This window comes from Lynx canadensis, chromosome C2, assembly GCF_007474595.2.
Source record: "Lynx canadensis isolate LIC74 chromosome C2, mLynCan4.pri.v2, whole genome shotgun sequence".
In the NCBI taxonomy this organism is placed as follows: Eukaryota; Metazoa; Chordata; class Mammalia; order Carnivora; family Felidae; genus Lynx; species Lynx canadensis.
The window spans coordinates 110,910,627-110,928,588 of NC_044311.2; the positions used below are offsets into that span (position 1 = coordinate 110,910,627).

Sequence of the window (17,962 nt, forward strand, 5' to 3'; positions counted from 1 at the left end):
TAAGTACAAGATAACAACAACAAAAACTGCACTAAAGCACATCACAACAAGTTCTATAAAATTAATGATGAAGAGAAAAATCTTAAAAGCAGAGGAAAAAAAGGCATTATAGAGAGGGAGAAAGGATAATAATGACAGTACACTTTGCCTCTAGAATGCAAGCCAGAAAACAGTGTAGAAGCAAATTTAAAGCATTCAAAGGGGGGAAAATGGTGAATTCTATTATCAGCAAAACTATATTTTAAAAAATGAAAGCAGGGGCACCTGGGTGGCTCAGTAACTGAAGCATCCACTTCAGCTCAGGTCATGATCTTGTAGTTTCTGAGTTCAAGCCCTGCATCGGGCTCTGTGCTGACAGTTCAGAGCCTGGAGCCTGGTTTGGATTCTGTGTCTCCCTTTCTCTCTGTCTCTCCCCCTCTTGTGCTCTCTCTCAAAAATAAACTTTAAAAAAATCTTTAAAAAATGAAAGCAAAATAAGAACTTTTCAGACACACAAAAGCTGAAAGAATAAATCACCAGCAGAGCTACACTACCGAAAATGTTAAAGTGCTTCAAGCAGAAAGAAAATGGATCTACGCTAAGGAAGAATATCAGAAATGGTAAATATGTTGGTAAACAAAAGATGTTTACGTGCTTTTTAAGTATCTTCAATAATTACTGGGTATTTAAAACAAAAATAGCAATGCATTGTGGGATTCATACATGTTGAAGTACAATGTATGACAATACAAAGGGGGGATAAAATGAAGTATAGTACTTTAAGATTCTTACATATCAAGTGGCATATTACTGTATAAATGTTGATTGTGATGTTAAAAATGTACACTATAAACCACAGAGCAACAAGTAAAATAAGACAACAAAGAATTATAACTTGTAATCCAACAAAGGAGATAAAGTGAATCACAGAACAATATTTACTCAATCCAAGAGGAAGAAGAATAGGAGGAAAAAGTAGAACAAATGGGATACAAAATAAAAAAGATTGGGGCGCCTGGGTGGCGCAGTCGGTTAAGCGTCCGACTTCAGCCAGGTCACGATCTCGCGGTCCGTGAGTTTGAGCCCCGCGTCGGGCTCTGGGCTGATGGCTCAGAGTCTGGAGCCTGTTTCTGATTCTGTGTCTCCCTCTCTCTCTGCCCCTCCCCCGTTCATGCTCTGTCTCTCTCTGTCCCAAAAATAAATAAACGTTGAAAAAAAAAAATTTAAAAAAAAAAAAAAATAAATAAATAAAAAAGATGGTAGATTTAAATACAACCATATCAATAATCATAACAAATATAAATGGCCTAAATACCCCAATTAAAAGGCAGGGATTGTCAAACTGAATAAAAATGCATGACCCAGCTATATGCTGCTTAACAGAAACTCACTTTAAACATGAAGACACAAATAGGTTAAAATTAAAAGGTAAAATGGGCAAAAAACAGATACTTCAAATGGAAAAAGGGTCAATTCAGCAAGATGATATAACAGCCCTAAATATTTATGCACCTAATAAGAGAGCTTCAAAAAACATGAAGTAAAAACTGATAGAAGTATAAAAATAGACAAATCCATAATTATACTGAAATATCAACACCTCTGTTGATACAAAAATTAGAAAATCAGTATAGACAGAGAAGACTATGTCACATTATCACCCAATGTGATTTAATTGACATTTATAGAATACTCTAAACCTAAAATTAAAATATACAATCTTTTTTAATTTTTTTTTTTATTTATTTTTGAGAGAGACAGAGCATGAGCAGGGGAGAGGTAGGGGTAGACAGAGAGAGAGAGACACAGAATCTGAAGCAGGCTCCAGGCTCTGAGCTGTCAGCACAGAGCCCAATGCAGGGATCAAACTCATAAACTGTGAGATCATGACCTGAGCTGAAGTCGCTTAACTGACTGAGCTACCCAGCTGCCCCAACATACATTCTTTTCAACTTCACATGGAACATTTACTAAGATAAAGCATACTCTGGCCCATAAAACAGTCTCAATAAATTTAAAAGGATTCAAATTATACAAAGTATGTTATCTGGCCACAGTGGGATCAAATTAGAAATCAGTGACAGAAAGATTTGGAAAAATCCCCAAACCTTTAAAAACTAAATAACACATTGGGGTGCCTGGGTGGCTCAGTTGGTTAAGCGTCCGACTTTGACTCAGGTCATGATCTCACCGTTCCTGAGTTCAAGCCCCACATTGGGCTCTGTGCTGACAGTTCAGAGCTTAGAGCCTGCTTGGAATTCTGTGTCTCCCTCTCTCTCTTCTTCTCCCTTGCTCATGTGCTCTTTCTCTCTCTCTCACTCAAAAATGAATAAACATTAAAAAAAAAAAGAAAAACTAAATAACACAAACAACCCTTGGATCACAGAAGATGACTAAGAAAAGTCAGTATTTTTTTATAATTGTTTTCATGTTTGAGAGAGAGACAGAGAGAGAGGACACAAGAGAATGAGCAGGGGAGGGGCAGAGAGAGAGAAGGAGACACAGTATCTGAACTAGGCTCCAGGCTCTGAGCTGTCAGCACAGAGCCTGACATGGGTCCTGAACTCCGCAGCTGTGAGATCATAACCTGAGCTGAAGTCCAATGCCTAACCAACTGAGCCACCCAGGCACCCCTAGAGGTTAATATTTTAAATTGAATGACAATAAAAACACAACATATCAAAGGTTGGGCATGCAATTAAAGCAATCCTGGGCCATTTATAGCACTAAACTAACCTATATTGGAAAGAAGGAAAGGTCTCCAATCAAAGATACTCAGCACACACTTTAAGAAATTAGAAAAATAAGAGCGAATGAAACCAAAAGTAAGCAGAAGAAAATAAATGAGCAGAAATCAATGATATCAAATCTGAAAAAAAAGGTTAAAAAAAAATCAATGGAATCGGGGCAGCTGGGTGGCTCAGTCAGTAAAACAACCAACTTCGGCTCAGGTCGTGATCTCACAGTTCATGAGTTCGAGCCCCACAATGGGCTCTCTGCTGACAGCTTGGAGCCTGGAGGCTGCCTCAGATTCTGTGTCTGCCTCTCTCTCTCTCTGCCCTCCCCTGCTCGTGCTCTGTCTCTCTCTCTCTCTCTCAAAAATAAACATTAAAAAAATTTAAAAAAACAAATCAATGGAATCAAAAAATGGTTCTATGAAAAGATCAATAAAATTGATAAACCTCCAATCAGAATAATCAAAATTAAGAGACAAGGTGCATATTATCACACAATTCTTAGACCACTAAAGAGAAGGAAATACTTCTCAAGTCATTTTATGAGGCCAGCAGACCCTGGTACATAAACCAGAAAGAAGTATTACAAGAAAACAACAGACCAAACTCCCTTATGAACAGAGATGCAAAACTTCTTAAAACATTAGCAAATTAAATTCAACAATATATAACAAAGGACTTTAATTCATTATGGTCAAGTGAAGTTTATGCAAAGAATGGAAGGTTTTACACCTTCAAAATCAATCAATGTAATTCACAATATAAACAGTCTAAAGAAGAAAAAAAAGACATGTTTGTCTCAATGAAGAATGGAAAGGCATTTAAAAAATTCCAGCATCCTATCCTGATAAAAACTCTCCGCACATAGCAATAAAAGGGAATTTCCCCAACCTGATAGATGGCATCTATGAAAGGTTACATGTTGTAACATCAGGACCAATACAACTTATGCCCACTCACTACTTCTACTCAACATTGTTCTGGAACTTCTAGCCAATGCCATAGGCCATAATTAAATGAATGAAAAAATGAATAATTTAATTATTTAATGAATAAATATATAAATGAATGAATGAATAAATAGGAACCAGATTGGAAAGGAACAAGCCTATTTATTTTACAAACTGTCTTCATTTGCAGACATGATCATCTATGTAAAAAAAAAAAAAAAAAAAAAATGCAAAACCTACCCCCAAAATGTTGCTAGAGTGAGTTTAGTGAGGTTGCAAGATGTAAGATCAAATACAGGAATAAATTATATTTTTACTAGCTATGAAAAATTGGAAATTGAAGTTTCTAAAACAATACTACAGCATCAAAAATATGTAGTCCCTGTGGATAAATCTGACAAAAGATATATATTACCTTTACACTGAAACAAACAATCATTGCTAAGACAAATTAAAGGCCTAAATAAGGGAGAACATAGCTCACGTTCATGGGTTGATATTAAGATGTCAATTTTCCACAAAACTGTTCTATGGATTCAACATAATCCCAATCAAGATGCCAACAAGCTTTTCTTCTGTAGAAATTTACACTCTCATTCTGAAATTTATATGGGAATGTAAAAGACTTAAAATAGTCAAAACAAAAAAAGAGCTGGAAGACCAATACTTCCAGACTTTAATATTTATTATAAAGCTACAATAATCAACAGTTATTTGTGTAAAAATAGATGAATAAATTCATGAAACAGGAGAACACAGAAGTAGATCAAGATAAATACAGCCAATTCTTTTTCCATAAAGCTGCCAAGGCAATTCAATGAGAATAAAATAATCTTCAACAAATGGTGATGGACCAGCTGGATAGTTGGGGGCGGGGGGTGGGGGGTGGGGAGGGACGGGAAAGAAAGAAAAGAATCTTGACTCTTCACTCACACCATATATAGAAAACTAACTATTCAAAATGGATCATAGGACGCCTGGGTGGCTCAGTTGGTTAAGTGACCAACTCTTGATTTCAGCTCAGATCAGGGTCTCTGGTTAATGGGATCGAGCCCCAAGTCGGGCTCTGTGCTGGCAGTACAGAAACCTGCTTGATATTCTCTCTCCCCTCTCTCTGCCCTTCCCCCATTTGTGCTGTCTCTCAAAATAAACTTAAAAAAATGGATCATAGGCCCAAATATAAGAGCTAAAAGTATAAAACTTTCAAAAGAAAACATAGGAAGTTAGTGACATCTAGTTTGGCAATTTCTTAAATACAACATTTTTTTAAAATAATTTATTGTCAAGTTAGCTAACATACAGTGTAAACAGTGTGCTCTTGGTTTCAGGGGTAGATTCCTGTGATTCATCGCTTACACACAACACCCAGTGCTCATCCCAACAAGTGCCCTCCTCAATGCCCATCAGTCAATTTACGCCTCTCCTCCCCCCCTCCCCCGCCACCAATCTTCAGTTTGGTCTCTGTATTTAAGAGTCTCTTATGGTTTGCTTCCCTCCTTCTCTGTTTGTAACTATTTTTTCCTCTTCCCTTCCCCCATGGCCTTCTGTTTTCTCAACATAAAAAAGACAAACTTCAAAAGAAGAAAAAGCAATTAACCAGCCTTCACTGGTAATTAAAAACTTTTGCTCTGTAAACAATACTTTTTAAAAAAATGAAGACTTTTTTTTTCTCAGACTTGGAGAATATATTTGTAAAACATGACACGCGACAGATGGTTTTTAACTAGAGTATATAAAGAACTCTTACTGATCAATACAAGGATAAATAACTGAACCAAAACAGGGGGAAAAGATATGAAGGGACACCTCACTGAAAAGGATACAGGAAAAGCACAGGAAAAGATGATCAGCACTATTAATCATCAGGAGAATACAAAGTAAAACCACAATGAAATCACATCACATGCACATTAAAAGAGCTAAAATCAAATTATCACACCAAATACTGGTGAGGATGCGGAGCAACCGGGACACTGACAGACGGATGGCAAGAAATAAAATGGCACAGTCACTTCGGAAAATGAAATACACATAGGCCCCTGCCATTCCACTCCTAGATATTTACTCAAGAAAAATGAACAATTTGTACAAAATGTTTTCTAGCAGCTTTATTTCTAATAGCCAAAAACTAAAAAGTCGAATGTCTATCAACAGGTGAACAGATAAATACAGTGGACTACCATTCAGCAATAAAAAAGAAATGAGTGATACACACAGGAATGAGTCCCCTAGTAATTACGATGAGTGAAAGAAGATGTAAAAAAGTATACATATGGCATGATTCCACTTTTGGGTTATTATAGAAAATTCAAACTAATCTACAGTGACAAAGCTGATCAGTGATTGCCTGGGGAGGAGAAGAGTGGCTGAAGGGATTACATAACAGCTTAAGAAAACACCAGGGGAGGGTTCATTATCTTGATGTGAGCGCTTTCATGGATGTATACATGTGTCAAATTTTACCAAATTGTAGACTTAATTTTAAAACGTCATTTGCCTTTTTCACTCCTGTACTCCTCTGGGTATACAATGCCAGTTCCCAAGGGTTAAATGACACATGATGATATCATCACTCTTATAGCTAACAGAATGTGTGCTTGTGTATTATTGTAAGGTTTTGTTTTATTTTCCAGGATGATAAATATCTCTACATATGTAAACAGTGGTGTGCTAGAGCAGGATTACACCAGCTCAGAAGTGCCCACTGTGCATCTATTTCCAGCTCTGTGTTTAGAGGGGTCATCTTGATAGTCTGTACTTGGCCACAGTGAAAGTATTTATACCAAGGAAATTGGCAAATACTACTGCAACTACTGCAAAATCAGGGCCTTTTTTTGGGGGGTGGGGGACAGCTGGTTGTTAAATGTTTATTAGCCCACCACCAACTGTAACATACATAAAAACAAAGTTCATTGGAATCCTTAATTTTTAATTGTGCAAAAGGATTCTGAAAACCACTAGGCTAAAACCACTAGCTTGCCTTCATCAAGCTAGAAAGTGTTACTAGGGAGAAAAGCAAAAAGACAAAGATATTTTCAGACACTCACCCCATCAAGAAAATCTTTTAGAGACTCATACTTTAGTTGCCTTGACCAAATGCCACTGCTGCCATTCTTCCACAGGACTCCCTGTTGATACTACCTTTTCTCTAAGACCAGGAGGGTCTGGGGTTGATTCATTGGCTCCTTCTTGAATTTGAAGAGCCCCAAGGCTGCCGGGAAGGGATGGGGCTGCCATCTCCTCTAGCAAACACCAAGGGTCCATAACCTTGCTTTCCATAGCTACTCACAGACTAAAAATATAAACTTCAACGTCCTACTCAAAAGAGAGTGGCACCAGACCAAATTTTCTACATAATGGATTCTAACCCCAGCAGTGAGATAAGCGGTATGTGACATAAATCTATGGGTACCAGGTGAAGCAGCCACCAGGATACCAAGATCTGATACTTTCACCAACTGCTATGAAGCAACTTAGTATGGGAGTTATAGCCATCTCCTTTTCCTTCTGCTCGCAAGGCTAGCCTGAGCCCTTTTTAACTATCTAATATGGTGTGAAAAATATCATGTGTTAATGCTCCATCATCTCAATAGAGAGTTCCCAACAAAGGAAAAGTCTGAAATTAGAAAAAAAAAAAAAATCTCCTTAAAGAATTCAACAGGGAGTTGATTACATTGCAGAAACATCATCCTGTTTTTCATGACATGTTAGAAGCATAAACCTTAGGGCTTTTTCGCCTCCACTGCATAAAGGTCTGATCGCTTCTGGCTAAAAATGGGGATTTGCTGGCGTATTTCAGCCAACCTCTTCAGGTCTGCAAAAACAGGAAAGTGTACTATTAATAGGATGTAACTCCTCACTAACCAATGAGAATTTCTTCCCCAAACAGTATAAAAACCACCAGAGTCTCGGCAAGTAACTCAGGAATATAGAGGCCTTGTCCAAAGGCACCCGGTGACCTGGCGGTCCCGCTGGAGTTATTTCAAACCAAACCAAGAAAACTCAACCGGAATTATAGCCCCCAGGGTTTGGCCAGAGAACCAAGGATAAACGAGAAGGTGGCACAAGGGAGCTCCTCCAAGCGACAGGAGCTTCACAGCTAGGAATCACCTCAGACCAATGGGGACGCCAGAGACCTCAACTGTGCCGCAGCAGATCTTACCTATGTCTGAATACACGATGGTCTCTTCAGTGCCAGCCTTGGCAAGGACATCTCCCCTGAAAGAGATTCGGAAGGGAGTAGGTCACTAATGTTTGTGGGTATCAGGATCCCTATTTTGTCCCACCTCAGGCCTCAGGGAAGGAATCTGAGATTAAAGACAAGAAAGGAGGGACATAAATTCCTGTTCCACCATTTAAGTAGCCATTTGGCCTTGTGCTAAGTCACCTGCACTCTCCATTTCCTAGTCTATAAAGTGGAAATCAGAGCTCTGTGAGGACTTAGATTACAGAGTATGTTCTGTAAACTGCCAGCTGCTAGGAAATGGTAGTTCCTCCATGATTACAAACCTCTGAAAACAGAGCTACCTGTAAACAGTGGGAAGCTCTGTCCTGTCCCTTCCTGAGTGCAGATCAGAAAGACCCCTTTCGGGAGGGTGGTCTGGCTCTGCTCCTTCATGCTTTCCGAGGCTGGGGATGGTAAGGTTGGGTCTGAGCACAGCCCTGTGCTGCCTGGATCTCTGGCCTTGTGCCTGTGGTCCCTGGGTCCCTATGTTATTGGGTTTCAGTTTTTGAAGGAAAGGTTTCAGCCTGGGGTCTGGATAGAAGTGGTGTGTAAAGCACACCGCAATAGGAGAGGAGCCTCACACTTAGAAACAGGAACACTCCTTCCCAAATCTGGGGAAAGGCTGATGTGGAAAAGATTCCAGTGCTGAGTCTCTTGGCCCAAAGCAGGGCTTCAAAAACATCTAGTGAAATGAAATTTCTCCAAAGCACAAAATAAAGTAATCTGACCTAACAAACAATCTGATACAGTAATTGGTTCCATTTCCCAGATGGCCACAAACAAATTTTTGGCACAAATGAGCTACAAACATCATCATTAATGCCACTTAACTGAATTCATTTTTATTCTTTTCTATTTCTTCCCCATTTGCTCTGGCATTCAAAGATCTCCCTCTCTGGGTTAACCCCAGGCAGCCATTCCTGATGTCAATATAAGACCGAGGGCCCCCAAGTCCTACAGGTAGAATTCTGAAAAGAATAAAGTACAACTACTTTGTGTCAGAAGCAGCCAGCCTGATCAGCAATGAAGTTCATCAGGAGAACCCTAGCAGGGAAGCAGAGCTGCCCAGAAGGCCAGGAAGCCTGTCACTAACAAATGAACAGAGGAACTTGAACCGAGTTTAAGAAAATGTTCAAGACAACTTAATCCTTCCAGTCTGCCAGTGCCTTCCAAATCCTAATATGCAGGAGGCTCCCTGGAATCTCTCACTGGTCTTATCTTCCAAGGCCTTCCCCTATCACATTCTTTCATCTTTGGGGCCTAGAAGGTCAGAAGAGAGAATTTCAGACATACCCTAGTGATATATAACCCTTCTCAGCCTTGTTACTGGCATATTTATCCTGAAATTATGTAAATACACAGCAGTATGTGTGTAATCATATAGATGTGTGAGTGGTATGGAATAAATCCGAGTTCTAAAGTCAGAAGTCCTGAATCTAAACACCAGTTCTGGCTATTTTATCCCACGAACTTCAATTCTACCATCTATAAACTGAGCTTAACATAGGAAAAGTCTCGTTCACATGGAGGCCATGTGTGTGAAAGTGCTGTGGAAACCATTCAAGTACAGACCATGAGTTACGTACAGTAACATACAACTGGGTGTGCAGGTGGGAGAACTCCCATGCTGGCTTCTCTAAGACAATGCTTTACACTCTCACAGAGGACAAGGTCACAGTTTTGCTTAAATGAACCCATCCTCCCCCATCTTCTAATCATTAGGCAGGGAGCAAAATCCTCACCCTATAACCCATTTCTGCTCTAGAACTAATCACCTAGCTTAAATTTTAACCAAAAGCCAACAACCCGAGGGCCTCTTTTACTAAAATCACCCACCATGACTGCTGCCGTGCTTCCCCCATGTGATCCAAGTCTGACTGATAACAAAAGCTACTCAGAAGCTCAGAAGAGGGCTAAGGTCAAATCCTCAATCAAGAAAGACAGCAGGCCCAATTCTTTCTCATGTGGTTTCCAAGTACAAGTGTCTCTCTCAGACGAAGTGGAGACCTAGGAGGCATGTGAGGATGGGGGGCTGGGAAGGGGCAGGGCTGGTGGGGAATCAGACAACCCACCCCCCCCCCCCAGTGCAATCTCTCCCAAGCTCCTGGAGAGCCTTTCCCCGCTTAGCCAACTCACCAAGGACTCACAACAGTGCTGTGTCCCCAGGCAACATAGGAGGCCTGATCATCCCGGGCAGGAGATGCCGTGGCCACATATACCTGATTATCAACAGCCCTGTTGTCGACAGACAGAAAAGAGGTAATTCATATATTATATATTGGCAACATTTTTCTATCCCAAGGGTACAGATCCTTCTTTTAAAAACTGGAACGGAGTGGGGGGTGCCTGGGTGGCTCAGTTCGTTAAGCGTCGGACTTCAGCTCAGGTCATGCTCTCACAGTTTCTGAGTTTGAGCCCCGTGTTGGACTGTGTGCTGACAGCTCACAGCCTGGAGGCTGCTTCAGATTCTGTGTCTCCCTGTCTGCCCCTCCCCTGCTCACGCACGCATGCTTTCTCTCTCTCTCTCTGAAAAATAAATAAACATTAAAAAAATTATTTTAAATAAATAAAATGAAATAAAAACTGGGACAGGATAGGCTGGCTCAGACATGGAAGGGAACAAACAAAGCCATGAAACCCTCTCTTCTAAAAGTATATTTAATGCATAAGCCACTTCTCAACTGGGAGTGATTTTGCCCAGTAGAGCCATTTGCCAATGTCTGAAGACACTGACTCTGACTTTTTGACTTTCATGATGGGGGTTGCTATTGCCACCCGGAGGGTAGAGGCCAGGGATGCTATTAAACATCCTACAGTGCACAGAACAGCCCCTATAACAGAGAATGAGCTAGTCTAACATGTTAATACTGCCACAGTTGAGATCCTGGCCTGAGCCAACCTTTTAACATATAAACGAGCAGATCTTCTCTGGTTAATCGAGTCAAGGTGGCCAGAGAGACTGGACTGGACTTGCTGGGGCCAAACACTTTGCAGGGCTGCGTGGCATCTCCATGCCCCCAGTGGCCGCAGCCCCATCATCTCAAATTAGGTAAGAATTTCAGGTGGCAGGCTGGGTACATCAAGCCACCTCACCTGGGAGCATCCTGGGCTTAACCAACAGGTCCACGCCAGGCCATTCCGATATCTCCCAAGCTTTTCCTGCTCCCTACAAGACTGCATTAATTAATATTCATGGTATCAGACACCCCACCCCATCTTACACCAAGCAACCAACCAAACACCTCTGCTTCCTCCTCCAATAAAAATTGCCATCCTCTTTAGAAGTGAGAATAGTGGCCACATCTGGGCAAAGGAGAGGGTAGACGGAAGGGGCAAAGGGGAGCATTCTAGAGATCCAGAAGTGTTCTATATTGACCGTGGCCAGAGGTGCATACACATGTAAAAACTCCCCAACCTACAGACTTAAAATCAGTGTACTTTCCTCTAAGTATAGGATACCTCAACTAACAGAACTGTAACGGAGAGAGCCAGCGTCTCTGACCAGTATTTCATGGTTTTCAGCACACTTTACACAGACACACAAGTCACACTCCTTTCCCCTTCCATATTACATCCACCTCAGCCATCTGCCCTTCACCACTCACTCCTCAGCCTCAGGGACTCAGGTAACAGCTACTGTGACATGCCAAAGACACTGTGCAATGCCTGGGATTCGCAGAATAGAAAAACAGTGTCTCGGCACGGTATTCTAGGACTAGCAGAATGAGGTAAGGGCTGGGGTAGGAGAAGCATCGCGATCCAAGCAACATAGCCAACAGGGTGATTCATCCTTTCCCACTGCATCTGGATGTCAGGGCACCTGAGTCAGGGGCAGCATCCTGTATCAGGAAGGTTGGTTCTTCCCCCAAACTGGAAATCTCTGCAACAAGGCAACACTGACACACTTGAAGGTGTGCCTGAGATGCTTTCTTACCGGCCTCGTTGAAGCAACTCCCAGTGGGCTGGTCCAGTGGTCAAATTAAAAGCTCCAGGATACACCAACAGCTGGCAGCCTTGAGACAGAACGGCCAGAGAAGAATGGGTGCAGGTTGACACCACCCCACACTCAGTCCCCATTTTGGTCCTTACCCAGTGGGGAACAAACTCAAACTCTCCCAAACCTAAAAACAAAGATGTCCGCCAAGGTAGGATTCCTTTGGGGACACATACACGCTGCACACAGACATAGAAGAACGGTGCTACTGATGACCAAAACCACGGTATGTGACTTCACAGATTTCTGTCAGCACCATATGGCCAGCTCTGCGTGGCCAAGGACCACATTTTGTAATGCTTTTCAAATGAAATGAGGGGCAGAGTAGGTGCTCTAACACTTACTGACAGAAGTCAACAGAGACCGCCAACGCAGAGCCTGTGCACCCCCCACCTGTTTTGCTGACCAGGCAGTCACAACGCCTGCACCCATTTCACTTGAAGTGACAGTCAAGTCCAAATCAGAGTAGCTTGGACAGTCTAGTGGGATGCTCCTATTTGTTGACTACCACAAGAAGAGCTTTCTAAGCTCTCCTTCCTTAATCTCCACCCCATGCCTATGAAAAAATGGAGATCCACGCTGCTGTAAAGATTAAATAATTTACTAAAAGTATCACGTCCATTAAGGGAAAGAGCTGGAACCAGAACCCAGATCTTGTGACTTGGCTCCGTGCTCTTCCAGGACAGCAAGGACACTTGTTCTCTGGACCAGAATGTCACTGACTACATTTCTACTGTGCCCAACATGCAGGACCACTGAGTGTGAAATCATGACAGGCACCATAGACCATATCCTCACTTCTAGCGGGCTCCAAGCTACTCTTTCCAAATACAGTAGCAAGAAGGGTTCGAGGGGCAGAGAAGATTTAGGAGCATGGCTCCTGCTTAGCTCCACAGTGTGCTGAAATGCAACCTCCAAACAGCTGTGCTGTCCACGTGCAGCAACGTCTGAGCAGCCGGATGAGGGTCGACAGAGTAAAGCTTCTCCTCCGGTTTTTCTGACCAAGGGCTCCCTCCCTCTACCCACGAAGACCAGGCCGGAACCAAACCTGGAAGCACCTCCACAGCACAACCTCGGTGATCTCACCTCTCTGCGCATAGATTTGTGCGAGCTCTGCAAAGCGGATGTCGTAGCAAATGCCCAGGCCCACTCTGCAGTAAGCTGTTTTTCAAACAGAAAATGCACAAATGAAAAGCTAACCTCTTTTGCAACATGGCGTGGCAGGGTAAAGCCTCCATTTGAGATCACCAAACAATGAAGGTAATACATTACCCAGGGCCCATGGATGGAGAAAATGTACAAGCTTATGCCTGCTTGGATTTTCCCTCACAAAGACATCGTTTATGTCAGCAGATTAGAAATAAGAAGTTCATTCTAATTGAATGCTTATTGTCTATGTGGGAAGTATTCAATCACAGCCTGACAGATAAACTCTGGAAGTGATCATACGAATAGTCTGTGACCAAATGGCAGAGCAAAATCATGACAAACCTGTAGTTCTCCATTCAGCCCACTATTTCTAGATCTCTGGCCATTCTATACCCTTCTCATTTCTGGTCTTATAGTCAGGGTATGTAAAGAAGTCGGGGAGGAACATAAGAGAAAAAAAAAAAAAAAAAAGAACGCCTGACCCTCATCTACTGAGACTGCTGAAACAGGTGAACTTAGTACTTACGAGTATCAAATGTGGAGAAACTATCACCGGGACTCAATGTTTCAGATTCGTGAAATGTGATTTTCCCCGGAACATCAATATCAAACAGATGGAGCTGCATCACAAGTAATGGATTTGGTTACCTCTTTTCCCGCAGGGTTCACGGCAGCAATTTACAAACGTCCTTCCATGCCCAGAAATAGGGATGCTCTAAGATCAACTATACAAATAGTAACCCCAACCTGCCCACAACCCAACCCACAAGCTGACATCTTATCAAAACGAGCTCTAATATACAAAACTGGAAAAAATCCACAAAGCGGTAGTTTTATGACACTTCTTTCCTATGTAGTACACAAGGTGATATCTAGGTTTCTTACGGAAGGCAGCTAATGTGTTACTTTCTTATTCAGTATAAATGCTAACTGAAGTCTTCATCACAGAATCATAATCAAACTGACACATTGGCAGGAGAGGTGGAGAGTGGGTAATTAAAAATCGGTACAATTTTCCCAACTAAATGCAGCAATATATAAAAAGTGCAACACATCATCTGAAATTGGATTTATTCAAGGAAAGCACGTGTTAACATGAGGAAATCAATGTAATTTACTACAAATAGCTAACAAAATAAAGGAGAAAAGTCATATGAACATCTTAAGAGGTACATAATGAGCATTTGGCAAACTTCTAAATCCATTCATATTTTCAAAACAAAAGAAAAAAACTCTTCTGGGAAGGGTATTCCCTTACTCTGACATAGCATCTGCAAAAGTAAAAAAGGAAGGAACATTATACTTAACAGTGAAACATTAAAAGCCTTTTCATACTGAGATCAGGAACAAGACAAGGACTCCTCCTATTCAGAGGATCTCAGAGATCCTAACCCAAGCAACAAGGCAACAGAAAGGAATAAAAACCATGAGGATGAGAAAGATAAAATTAACTCTGTAATTATTCTCAGATGATATAACAATGTACCTACAAACTCCAAAAGAAATCTACAGCTGAATTATTGAAATTAAGGAGTTTAGCAAGGTTACAACATACAAGGTCAGTACTTTTAAAATTAGTTGTACTTCTATATACTAGCAAGAAACAGAAAATGAAAGGGCATCAAAAACCACCAATTAGGAATAAATCTAGCAAATGATATACAAGACTGTACCCAAAGCACTATAAAAACAATTCAAGAGAAATTTTTAAAAGCTTGAATAAATGGTGGGATATACATATTCATGGACTGGAAAACTCAATACTAAAAATATGCACTTCAAACAGTGAGGTTACAAGCACAAAAAGCTAGTTGTTTAGCCCCAAAGCTAAACAACTTTAGATAGAACAGAGCAGCTGAGGGTTGCCTGGGTGGCTCAGTCGGTTAAGCACCGGACTTCAGCTCAGATCATGATCTTGTGGTGAGCCCCACGTTGGGCTCTGTGCTGACAGCTCAGAGCCTGGAACCTGTTTGGATTTGGATTTTGTGTCTCCTTCTCTCTCTGCCCCTCCCTCACTCATGCGTGCACACATGCTCTCTCTCAAAAGTAAGTAAACATTAAAAAAAAAAAAAGAATGGAGAACCTGAAGTTACTGCCTACCTCACAAAGGAAAAACAGTATGGTGTTTGAGTACAATGAAGTTAACTACTTACTAAAACAAAAAAATTCAACCCTTTTCAGAGTAATATAATAGAAGCTGGAATCTCAACAACATAGAATCCAATATGCAATCCAAAATTACTAGACACACAAATAAGAAAATGTTACCTAACTTTAAAGAAAACATAATAATCAATGAAGCAGACCCCAGCCTGAGTCAGATGTGATAATTACCAAAAAGGAGCTATTAAGCTAGGCTCAAGGTTATAAGGAGAAATATGCTCTTAATGAATAGACAAAGAGGATATAATTAGTAGAGAAATAAAAGTTTATCTGAAATTTTAAAAGATTTCACTGGGATGGCACAGAGGAGACTAGGGATTACAGAAGAAAGACTCTGAGAACTTGAAGACAGATGAATGGAAACTGTCCAAGCTGAAGAAGATAGAGGAAAAAGGTTGGAAAAACAAAAAACTGGAGTCTTGGAAACCTGGTTTGGTAGAACAGTATCAAAATTGAAGTCCAATAAGAAGAGAATGGAACAGAAAGGCATTTAAAAAAATAATGCCCCAACGGGACGAAAGAGTTAAATTTACAGATTAAAGAAGCACAAAGCAGGGCTCTGGGTGGCTCAGTTAGGCGTCTGACTTCAGGCTCAGGTCATGATCTCACAGTTTATGAGTTTGAGCCCAACATCGGGCTCTGTGCTGACAGCTCAGAGCCCGGAGCCTGCTTCAGATTCTGTGTCTCCCTCTCTCTCTGCCCCTCACCTGCTCACACTATCTCTCTCTCTCTCTCTCAAAAATAAGTTTAAAAAAATTTTTAAAAAATAATAAATAAGCACAAAGCAAGAGAAATAAAAAGAAAACTATATCTACATAGGCACATCAGAGTCAAAACACTGAGAACTAAAGATTATGGAAAACATTTTGAAGGCAGACAGAAAAAAAACCACGAATTACATACAGAACAACAATACAAATCATCACTGAATTCTTATCAGAAAAATGCTTAAAAAGAGGCTAGGAAATACATGAAAAACATTGCTCAAATTGCTAAGAGAGAAAAGAAAACTGTCAACCCAGAATTCTATTCCACCAAAAATATCTTTCAAGAATGAAGACAAAATAAAGATATATTCATAAACCAAAACTAAGAGCATTCCTACCTACCAGATCCTCACTACAAAAATTCTAAAGGAGATCTTTCTGTTTGAAGGCAGATACCAAACAGAACTAGGATCTTTAGAAAGAAAAATACAAAGAAGCTAAATATTTCAGCAAACAAAATAATTTTATCTGAATTTCTTTGCATACAAATGATTACTTAAAAACTTAGTGTTTTGTGGGATTTATTATGCAATACATATGACAACTATAACAGAAAGAGGGGAGAAGGAAGGAAATTGATCTATATAATTGTGAAGTTCTTAAATTTCATATGAAATAGTAGGATATTAATTCTAAGTAGACTATGAAAAGATAGGGTGTGTATGGTAATCCTCAGGACAACTTAAAAAAAAAGCAAAGAGGTATAACGAAAAGCCAATAGTTAAATTAAAATGGAATTCAAAATAATACTCAACTAAACCAAAAGAATGCTGGAAAGAGGAACAAAGAAAAAAAACACTAAAATGTCTAATGCCTAAATCAAACCATATCAATAATTACATTAAATATAAGTGAAGTCAGTGCTCCAGCTAAGAGGCAGAAATTGTCAAAATGAATAAAACAACAAGACCCAACTGTATGCTAGCTACAAGAGAATCATTTTAATTATAAAGATACACTGGACTTCAAGCTGTATTACAAAGCTGTAATCATCAAGACAGTATGGTACTGGCACAAAATCAGAAACTCAGATCAATGGAACAGAATAGAGAACCAAGAAATGGACCCACAAACGTATGGCCAACTAATCTTTGACAAAAGCAGGAAAGAATATCCAATGGAATCAAGACAGCTCTTCAGCAAGTGGTGCTGGGAAAACTGGACAGCGACATGCAGAAAAATGAACCTGGGCCACTTTCTTACACCATACACAAAAATAAACTCAAAACGGATGAAAGACCTAAATGTAAGACAGGAAGCCATCAAAATCCTCAAGGAGAAAGCACACAAAAACCTCTTTGACCTTGGCCACAGCAACTTCTTACTCAACATGTCCCTGGAGGCAAGGGAAACAAAAGCAAAAATGACCTATTGGGACTTCATCAAAATACAAAGGAAACAATCAGCAAAACTAAAAGGCAGCTGACAGAATGGGAGAAGATATCTGCAGATGACATATTAGATAAAGGGTTAGTATCCAAAATCTATAAAGAACTTATCAAACTCAACACCCAAAAAACAAAGAATCCAGTGAAGAAATGGGCAAAAGACACGAATAGACACTTCTCAAAAGACATCCAGATGGCCAACCAACACATGAAAAAATGCTCAACATCACTCATCATCAGGGAAATACAAATCAAAACCACAATGAGATACCACCTCACACCTGTCAGGATGGCTAACATTAACAACTCAGGCAACAACAGATGTTGGCAAGGATGTGGAGAAAGAGGACCTCTTTGGCACTGCTGGTAGGAATGCAAACTGGTGCAGCCACTCTGGAAAACAGTATGGAGGTTCCTCAAAACATTATAAATAGAACTACCCTATGACCCAGCAATTGCACTACTAGGTATTTATCCAAGGGATACGGGTGTGCTGTTTTGAAGGGACACATGCACCCCAACGTTTATAGCAAAACTATCAACAATAGCCAAAGTATGGAAAGAGCCCAAATGTCCATCGACTGATGAATGGATAAAGTAGAAGTGGTGTGT

At 40.5% G+C, this 17,962-nt stretch overlaps 1 protein-coding gene across 2 annotated transcripts in view; it reads right to left on the bottom strand.

The window, feature by feature from the left end:
• The window catches only part of NIT2 (nitrilase family member 2), a 56,379-nt gene that overhangs the window by 30,036 nt on the left and 8,381 nt on the right, over nucleotides 1-17,962 (bottom strand). Inside the window, exons 5-10 of one of the 2 annotated variants that reach the window (XM_030328927.1) lie at nucleotides 13,559-13,652; nucleotides 12,970-13,044; nucleotides 11,824-11,902; nucleotides 10,026-10,124; nucleotides 7,827-7,882; nucleotides 5,758-7,478 (exon numbers count right to left, since the gene is read on the bottom strand). In XM_030328927.1, coding sequence (XP_030184787.1) covers nucleotides 7,387-7,478; nucleotides 7,827-7,882; nucleotides 10,026-10,124; nucleotides 11,824-11,902; nucleotides 12,970-13,044; nucleotides 13,559-13,652 — 495 coding nt within the window. In that variant the 3' untranslated portion in view covers nucleotides 5,758-7,386. Of the gene's footprint in view, nucleotides 1-5,757; nucleotides 7,479-7,826; nucleotides 7,883-10,025; nucleotides 10,125-11,823; nucleotides 11,903-12,969; nucleotides 13,045-13,558; nucleotides 13,653-17,962 lie in introns of those variants that run through there. The other variant, XM_030328926.1, reaches the window with a different exon arrangement.